General features: G+C 45.6%; 3 protein-coding genes across 3 annotated transcripts; 2 read left to right on the forward strand and 1 right to left on the reverse strand.

Annotated features, from left to right (window-relative positions):
* The first annotated feature begins 101 nt into the window (after positions 1 to 101).
* LOC128301319 (U3 small nucleolar RNA-associated protein 18 homolog) lies at positions 102 to 2,476 on the forward strand. The gene has a single exon (XM_053037732.1). It carries the CDS (start codon positions 145 to 147, stop codon positions 2,077 to 2,079), a length of 1,935 nt encoding a protein of 644 aa, XP_052893692.1. The 5' UTR covers positions 102 to 144; the 3' UTR covers positions 2,080 to 2,476.
* On the reverse strand, positions 2,103 to 3,376 carry LOC128301320 (replication factor C subunit 3). The gene is made up of 2 exons (XM_053037733.1): positions 2,699 to 3,376; positions 2,103 to 2,639 (listed from the first exon to the last, which is right to left on the reverse strand). Exons 1-2 carry the CDS (start codon positions 3,287 to 3,289, stop codon positions 2,154 to 2,156), a joined length of 1,077 nt encoding a protein of 358 aa, XP_052893693.1. The 5' UTR covers positions 3,290 to 3,376; the 3' UTR covers positions 2,103 to 2,153.
* A 321-nt stretch (positions 3,377 to 3,697) lies between these two features.
* On the forward strand, positions 3,698 to 5,831 carry LOC128303287 (protein arginine N-methyltransferase 5). Its single transcript, XM_053040187.1, has one exon. It carries the CDS (start codon positions 3,783 to 3,785, stop codon positions 5,664 to 5,666), a length of 1,884 nt encoding a protein of 627 aa, XP_052896147.1. The 5' UTR covers positions 3,698 to 3,782; the 3' UTR covers positions 5,667 to 5,831.
* Positions 5,832 to 9,851: the final 4,020 nt, after the last annotated feature.

Below are 9,851 nucleotides of genomic sequence, written 5' to 3' on the forward strand. Positions count from 1 at the left end.
TTGCATCCATTCCCAAAGGGGCAAACGAATCAACAACAAATGTGTTGTCAAAATTGACAACTCACCGAACATTTATTTTCACGTGTTTTGTTGCGCGATTGGGTTTTGTGTGGTCCCTTCTTGAATATATTGCTGAAAAATACGATGGAAAGCGACGATGATTTTGGTCATCTTGAGCCCAGCGTTGTTAGTGAGCTGCGGGCGCAGATGGGCAACAAAGAAACGGTCCATGAGGATGAAAAATCGTCTAGCGAAGATGAAGCTGCATCGATCAAGTCAGAGAGTGGCGACGAGGAAGTTGTGCCGGACTGTGCAACAAAGCATACAGAGCTTGACTCTATAAAATCTGATCCTGAATCGCAAAGTGATGATAATTCCGATGATGGTGAGCGGAGTAATCTAATTTCCAGCTACGTCAGCATTTTAAAATCGACAATGAGATACAGTGATTCTTCAGATAAATCGCAAGAATCGTCCGATGAATATGATGTAAAGTCTGAGCCCGAAACGGAAGATGAGACAAATCAAGCTAGGAATGAATCGGATGAGGACAAAGATCAAAGTATGGGAAGTATCGATATCAGCACATCCGTGAAGAAAGGCGATAAATCAGCTGAAAACACAAAAGAAAATGAAGCAAAGAAGCAGAAATCGAAGAAGAACGGCGCAGAAAGAGCAAAAGAGGTAAAGGTAGATCAACCCAGCTCTAAAAAAGAAAAAAAACTGATGTCACTTGTGTTTGGAGGCAAAGCGGAATTAGTATCGCAATTAACCAGACAGAAGAATAACAAAGCAAAAGCTAAACGTTCAACACAACCTGAAGAAGATGTACGAACAGCGGACGACAAATCGAAGCCGCCGAAACGATCGGCCATTTGGCACGATTCGGATGATGACGATGAAGAGGACTCGGCCAACATGAAGCGAAACAAGTTCTCGCGTCTAGAACTGCCGGAGCAGTTGACAAAACAAAGACGGCGCAAACAGTTCGAACAGATTGTCGGCCAACCAAAGTGGGCCGATCTGGATCGAGTGCAGGAGCCCGATTCGGACGAAGAGATCCTTCAAACGGTAGGGCACGTCGTTAAGGGGACACCCTCACAGGGACTGCCTAAGGGTATGATCGAGTTGAAAAAGTTAAAGAATTTGAACCGCGAAACGAAAGCCGAAGGAGAAATTAGCTCCATCAATTTCCATCCGACCTCGATGGTGGCGATCATAACCGGCAAACGAGGTCTGGTGTCGATCGTCGCAGTAGATGGAGTGCGCAATGAGAAGCTCCACACGATCTGGTTGCCGAAGATGCGTGTCGTTTGCAGCAGTCTGTCGCCGGATGGCGACGAAGCCGTGTTCGGCAGTTACCGTAAGTTCTTTCACGTTTATAACCTGATCAGCGGGCAGAGTGACACTCGCAAGATACCCGAGCGAGCGACGTGGTTGATGAAAAACTTTCGCGTGTCCCGATGTGGAAAGTATCTGGCCTCCGCTGGCGAGTGCGGCGAGGTACATCTCATGAGCGCCAAATCGAAAGAGATGCTGCAAACGATTCAATTACGACAGGTGTGTTCTTCGCTAGCATTTACGCCCGACTCAAAATACTTGCTGTGTCACAGCAATGATACGGACGTGTCCGTATTTAGTCTGGAGAAAAAGAGAATCGTGAATATATTCTACGACGATGGTTGCGTTAATGGATCGTGCATAGCCGTCTGTCCCAATGGACAGTATGTGGCAACAGGTAGTAGACAGGGCATCGTTAATATTTACGCGCTGGATAGTACGCTGACGCAGAAACAACCGGTGCCACTGAAGACCATTACCAATTTAACCACATACATTGATTCGCTTTCGTTCAATGCGACCTCGGAGCTGCTGGTGATGGCATCGTCAACTGTTAAAAATGCTGTTAAACTAATCCACGTCCGGAGTGGAACAGTGTTCCGGAATTTCCCGCTACATATGACACACCTAGGGCATGTAACGGCGGCCCAATTTTCTCCTGCTGGCGGATATCTGGCACTAGGAACAAAGCAAAGCACGGTTTTGTTGTTCAGAGTGAAGCATTATCCAAATTATTAACAAATCGAGTTAATAAAGTTCTTGGCATAAAAATGTAATGAAGATTATTGATGTATTGATGAACGACTATTACTTTAAAACTCATCCATATCCATTGCTGACATTTGGTTGAGGAATTTCTTGTACAGTGCCATGAACTGCGCCACGAACGCTTCCAGATGAAAGATGTGTTTGCTACCACGTTGCATCCGATGGTCGTACAGTCCGGCAAAGCTGAGCGTTTGCGTTTTCAAGCTCATGTCGCAATTCTTCACAAGAATATGAACCAAACCCTTGAAAATGATATCCGGCGGTATGCCTTGGGACAGCAGCTCATACAACCGTTCGCGGACAACCTCCATGCGTTGGGGTGTTTGCTCCTGCACGATCATATTGGCCGTTTCCTTGAGGTACGTCTGCCAATCCATGTCCGGGATTTCCTGGTTCGCGGTGAAAGGGTACTGCATAACTTTGCAAGCCTCGAGTGATAGTATGGCCCGGCGTAGATTGCGTTCCGATTTCTGCGCTATTCTAACCGCTAGCTCTGGCGGAATATGGAGGTTTTCCTTTTTGCAGATTGACTATCAAAAACAAATAAATGATAAATAAACAAATTGGTAATAAATGACCTTTGACTTACATTCATGATAGATACAATTTCATCCTCCGTCGGTGAAGAAACACGTATTCCAAGGCAACGACTCTTCACCGCGGGAATGATGCGTGACGTCGAGTTAACGCACAGGATCAACCGGCAGGTGGCCACATACTTTTCCATCGTACGACGTAACGCATGTTGTGCATCCTTCGTGAGCTCATCAACCTCCGATAGAACGATCGTTTTAAACTCACGCTGCCCCGATGGATCGATTTGCTGCGTTTGGGCGATCTGCTTTATCATATCGGTGATCACAACGCGATCGTAAATGCCCACATCGGATGGGTTAACCTCGATGTGATAGTTACTGCTGACGGTCATGATTTCGATCTTCTTGTTCGATGGTGTCGTAAAGTTCATCACCTCATTTCGAAGTCGCTCAACGCCGGAACCGTACAGTTCTCGCAGCAAACAGATAATGCGCGTTTTCTTTCCAGCCCCGGAAGGACCGTAGAACATCAGATGAGGAAAGTCGCCTTGAGAGCACAGATTGATCAGTTGATTCGCTTGCGTTTTATGATAGTCGAGCTTTGATAGCTCTCGCGGCCGATAGCGATCAACCCAGAGCGCCATCACGATGATCACTTAGCACGAAATTATCTTGCTTAAACAGAGATTTGAACAAAACTGTATCACTCTGGCCCTGTGGCGATGCGGCAAATTTTGTTTGTATGGCGCCAATTTATCCTTGTTGTCAACCAAACTGACAAAAAGCAAGCTCCCTCTAGAAACGGATAAGCGTGCATTTTCGAACGGCCCCTGTAAATAAAGGCATGCAAGAACTTTGTCACAAAACAAATAATATATTGTGTTATTTAATACACATTTACATTGTTTTTTTTTTATTTTCCAAGGTGCGAAAAAGCGTTACCTTATTGAACATTGATTTTGTGTAATAATGACCATTTCGTAATATTCCACCGTGCGACCAAAACAAAGCTGTCATTCTGTATTGACAATTGGAATTACACGTGAGAAAAAGTTAAAAGCCGGCTGTTTGGGGTAAATTTGCTGACGAAAAACTTTTGCCTAATATCCATTAAAATCCACTACAATATTTTGAGCGATGGCAACGGAGCATAAAGTGAATCCCGCCGTATCGTTATACCTCAACACGGCCTGTGATCTGCCGAAGGAAATTGAAAACGCATCCAAGGCAAACTGCAGCTCCGTTACCGTACCCATCGTACACTGGAACTTCAACCGGGAATTTGTTCGAGAACCGCTACGCTCCAAGCACGTCCAATTTACGCGATCTGATCTGCTACTCACCTCCTCGCAATGGGCCCACAAGGTGATTTGTAGGATTGGCGATAATTTGGATCTGGACTCGCCGATTGATCACATTCGGAAGCAGGCGGAACGTACCATCCGACAGGAATTATCGTTCGCCGAACATTTGGTACAAGCCGGTTACATGTACACGAGGCTAACTAAAGCAAACTGTACTAACTTTGCTAGGACGGTAGGATGTTCCATATCCAGAGGCACACTGCTCATAGAGGTTCCACTTTCCAACCCGAAACTTATGCAGAATGGCTGGCGACGAGATGTCGGCGAGGAGGAACAGGTGGTAGAAAATCCATGGCACTGGTGGAACAACTTCCGTACACATGCAGATGGCAATTCGGTCTTAAAAGTAGCGCTAGAACTGACGGTGGACTTGCCGAAGCAGGAGGAAATATTCCGCTGGCTGGGTGAACCGGTTGATGCGGTTGTAGTGCCATCGAACATTTTTCTGACAAATGCCAAAAACTATCCGGTACTTTCGAAGGCCCACCAATCGCTTGTGACTCTGCTCTACCGCACGTTTGGTTGCCATTTCATACTGAAGGCTAATCCGGCCGATGGTCATATTTCACATTACGTGGATTACATTCGGTACACCATACAGCACAATTATGTAAGGGATCCGTCGCAAGGCTACGAGGATTACCTTCAGAATCCGCTCCAACCGCTCTATGACAATCTGGACGGAGGGACGTACGAGGTGTTCGAGAATGATCCTGTGAAGTATATCTTCTATCAAAACGCTATCGAACAGGCTTTGCTTGACCGGGTCCCAGAAAAGGAACGCGAAACGAGGACATCGATCATTATGGTTGTCGGTGGGGGACGTGGGCCACTGGTCCGTGCCGCCCTGAATGCGGCCAAGACAACGAACTGCAAGGTGAAAGTGTACGTGATAGAGAAGAACCCAAATGCCATTGTCACACTGACGGCACACATCAATGAGCTGTGGCTGGATGGAAAAGTTGAGCTAATTTCTACCGACATGCGAGAGTTTAACCCACCGGAAAAGGCGGACATTCTTGTGTCCGAACTGCTTGGCTCGTTCGGCGACAATGAGCTTTCGCCCGAGTGTCTCGACGGGGCACAAAAACATCTGAAGGACAACGGGATTAGCATACCGTGTAAATCTACCTCGTACATCAATCCGTGCTTTGCATCGAAGGTTTACAACCAGGTGCGCACGCTAGAGCGTAATATGCATAGCAAAGATCGGGTGATCTCTTCGCGTCACATGGAACAAGTGTACGTGGCGTATCAAAAGAACGCGTTCCACATTGACAATCCGCAGGAGCTGTTTGAATTTGTGCATCCGAACAGGGACACTGATCCGATCGATAATAGCCGATATAAGACGGTTCGGTTCCGTGCTTCGCTCGATTGCGTGATGAACGGTTTCACCGGGTACTTTGATACTGTGCTGTATAAGGACATCACTCTAAGCATTCATCCGTTTACGCATACGAAGGGTTTGGTATCTTGGTTCTCGATGTTTGTACCGCTGACTGATCCGGTACAGCTGAAGAAGGGTGATGAGATAACGCTTCATTTCTGGCGCTGTGTCGCAGCGCACAAGGTTTGGTACGAATGGTGTCTCAGTAAACCAATCGCGACGCATGTGCACAACATTGATGGTCGAGGGCATCCGATATGGCAGTAAAAGCCCATTCATTGCCTCAGGTCAACTTTATTATCAATTAACGGGTGGTTATATCGCTTCAAAGAAGTATGTTAAAGTGTTGTTTTATAAATATTATTAACATCAGCCTACGTTCTTATTATGTGAAACGATAAATACAATTTTAAGACAAAAATAAAAATCAATTAGCAGTCAAATTTCTCATGCACATTTATCCGTGACTCGGAGTGAAAACTTCTAGGATCAATTTCTAGAAGTAAACATGTATTCTAAAGCATTGAGCCGAAAGTGAAAAACCTCAGTCTTGAGGTTAGTGAGACAAATGACGGTGGCACTATCATCGCGTTTGATGACAAATTTTGATTAAAATTTGGGTGAAAATATCTCATCTTAAAAGTCGGTTAAAATGTTTTGAATAATAAGGTTAAAAGAGAGTTCTTATGTTTAGTAGAAGTACATAAATCTTCACGGAGTAATTAGTCTCATTTTTGCACAGGCGAGCGTATACTCAAGCACGTTGTTGCGGTTAATAATACGCCAAACGTTAATTAGTTCTCAGATCGATACCTATCGAGCATATTTTCCGCAAACCCATGCTTAGAGTTTTTAACACTGCAGAATGGAGGCGCCCAGTCACACCGCCTGCCCTAAAAGGGGCATAGCCCGTATACGTATATCCGTGTTTAAACTACTTCTCTCTATCCTGGGCTTGTCTTCCCTGGACTTCTGTCTATTTAGAAGCTTAAAAGAGCGATCATCAAAAATATCAGAAAAGCCGTTGAAGATTTTCCAACAGACGCCTATGAAGACATCTTCAGGGCTTAGGAGACCCGTCTACAAGATTTGTTTGGTGTAGAAAGTGCCTATTCTGCAGATTATTACGGCTTAAAGTTATCGGATCGATCAGGAAAGTACTCGTCAACGTTCGGCATAAGACATATAGAGACACACCGAGCTCTTTCCAACGGACGAGCCATAGTGGCGATTACCCTGACGGAGATTTCCTAAAAACGGTTTTGGTGACCTGGGCATGTCAGCTAACTGTGGGCGGGCCAAGACTGATCGGATCAATAGAACTATTTTTGTTTTCAAAAAGGCTTATTACTTGTCGATACGCCTTGGCCGATCTAACGAAAAAAGGCTTATTGCTTTACCCAATATTCTAACCAATTTTAAACCTCCCTGATTTTCCAATTTTAAAAGATTCCTGTTCAAAAACCCCATGAGTTGCGTCGAGAGGAAGTTTTTTGAAGGCTAACCATGTTATTAGAAAAGCACTGGAGGACTCATGAAGCGTGTTTAGACCGTCCACATAGGTAGAGTTGAGTTGGTAGGCCAATGCTGAGGTGGCGTCCGGCCGAATACCTTGGATAATAGGTTAGCTGATGACGGCGCTCGACGATAGGCACTTGAAAGGATATTTGAACAGATCATGCGGCTTGCTCAGAAAAAAAAGTAAATAAACCAATGTATGGAAGACCATACCAAGTAAAGCGTTACACTAAGAATAAGACGATCTTGCATACGTCTCTGAGGCATGTTGAAGACAACCTTTTAGCCGCGATCGAGAGAATTGCCCAATGAAATGAAAACAACAGTTAGAAGTTTCGTGTACTGGCCGGGTATCGACAATGTAATTGAAGATTTCTTTAAGCGCTGGAACATTGGAATCTTGGCTTATACCTTCCAAACTATGGTCAAGAATACACATCGATTACGCAGTACTGGCGGATGATTTTTACTGCCTAGTAATTGCTGATCTTGATCCTGATCAAAATGGCCTGAAGTTCACGTAACCAGATTAGCAACTGCGAAAAATACCATCGAGGTGCTAAGTAAAACGTTCACAATAATTAGAGTACCAGAAGTAATCGTTTCCTTCTTGAGCAATTGGTCCAGATTCATCTTTTTGAAATCGAAATCTTCACATAACCGATTCACTCTTCCGCCGTAGGTGATCACATCTTCTGATTCAGGTTTGGTTACCTGCAAGCACTGATACCGTTTGCAGAAGGTTGATAATTGATTTCCGAAAATTTTTATCAATGGTTTCGACAGTTTCTTTAAAGTTGACATCTTTTGCTAGCTGCGGCAGGATGTAGTTGATATAACGACAGTGTGATTGAGTGTCCAACTTTCTCAGCAGTAGACGAACTTTCGTAGCATCGTCAAGATTCTTAGCATCTTTTTTGAATAATAACTCGTAACGTAAGGAAGCCAATTCCGCAAAAGTTTACCGCGAAAGGTTGCACCATATTCGGTAAGAGCTGCGTCTTCCTGAGGATTGCTTGCCTCAGATCGTTTTGTTTCGGCATCCTGGTGATTTCTTTCGGTAGCCTCTCGTTCCTTAAATCCTCGTCGCCAATTGTTGTGTATGTATGGTTTTAAACACTTTTTTCTTCTTCTATAGTATAAACATGATTGAACCTACATTGTTCGTGGCCCCACATTTATATATGATTATACCATTTACCTTACTTGATATTCAACACCCAACGCAATATTTCTGGGACCATTTGCACGGAACAAGGTGCAATCATAAACTCTACAAGTATTACAATATCCTCGCCGGAAAAATAAGCCAAAAACAGAAGGAATTAACCCTAAACAAAAGCGCATTGAGATCCTCATGGCTTTAGCCTAGCTATCGAAGGATTCTCGCAACAAGCCAGCGAGTCTATCCCGTAACTAAAAAACATAGAATTTCTTGTGTTTTGTGTGCATTCTTAAGTTCTTCAGCAAATAAATTTAAATAATGATAAACTCATTTTACACTAGCGAATGGATATTTGATCGTAACCTTTAGCATGGTGCTACATCCTGTACAACGGGTTACAGCTTTAATCTCATTCTCAAAAGCACTTGACAGCTCTGCCGTTGGTTTAACTCTTCCGTCAGATCACCGATTAGGATAACGACCACTACCGACAGCGGGTGATGATGACGTCGAACGGCTACGGTAACACCGTTCACGACCCGCAGAACATGTAATTCTCATGTGGCACAACTGACTAGACTCGGGACCAGGGGATACGGAGACATGCATACTTTAAGCATTGCGCACGTATCACCCACCAAGGCCAGACGCAACCACACGCACGCATACACAGACAGCTAGGGCTCGGTTAGGGCTACCGGAACCGAAAGGGATCATCCGATGGAGACGCACCATCACCGCGTGTGCCGGTGGGAAACGTTTCGCTGATAATGGATAACAGTGCTATTTCAACACTTTACGAGTGTTATCATTCCGTTCCGGAGCTCGTATCACGCACGCACACACGCTCGTGTTTGAAAAGGGGCAAACGAAGGGAAATGGCTAGCAAGAGCAAGAGATCGTGCCTGTGCCAACCGAGCAAGAGCGCCCTTATACTACGCGAGAGTTAGCGGCCTGCTGGCGCCTTGTACTCCGCAATGCACACCACGCATTGATGGGACACATTGGGGCTGGCTGTGGCAACCGTGCGGGAGGGTTTCGCTCCGAACCGGATGCGTACGAGAGCGGTTCCTTTGGTGGTGAGTAAAGGAAATGTTAATAGAAACACACACACACACCCACACACATACACAAACCCATTTCATTCGCAGTACGCGGTCGTGCGAGAAAACCAGCAAACGATTGCGTGAGCGAAATGCATACCGCGTGGGAGATGCTGCGCGCAAGCTTGAGATCAAAATCGTGAATCAGTTCGGTTTCATCACCATCATCATCATCGTCATTCAGCAAAAAACGGTTCGGAAGCCGTGTGTCGGCGCTCTCGGTGGACTCTGGCCTCCTCCCGGCATCGGTATCGCTCCCGCTCGGTCCATATCCGGCATTATCCTGCACGGCTCTCCCGAGACGTCCCGAAGCATTCCGGCCGATGAGGGGCACAATGGTGGCCGGACGCATTTTGTGAGTTATTCGGCTTCCGATCCGAATCCGAGCCCGCGGCGTAATGATGATCCTCGTTTCTGAATGAAGGCACGGTTTCGCCGAGCCGTCCAGTCTCCGATAACAAACAATCGCATCGGCAGCAAGCTGAACGGTACCGATTCGGTGCGTGACCACACGGTTGCCAGTGCTTCTGGAAGGGACCGTTACAGTCGTACCGAAGTGCAGTGATAACAAGGGGAAATACAGATAACACTTCTGCGATTCTGCTCCTTCGCGACCCTGGAGTGCTTTATTTGGTCCCCACTGTCCTGCACTAAATGTGTACGAAT

The sequence above is a fragment of the Anopheles moucheti genome, chromosome 3 (assembly GCF_943734755.1).
Source record: "Anopheles moucheti chromosome 3, idAnoMoucSN_F20_07, whole genome shotgun sequence".
Classification (NCBI taxonomy): Eukaryota; Metazoa; Arthropoda; class Insecta; order Diptera; family Culicidae; genus Anopheles; species Anopheles moucheti.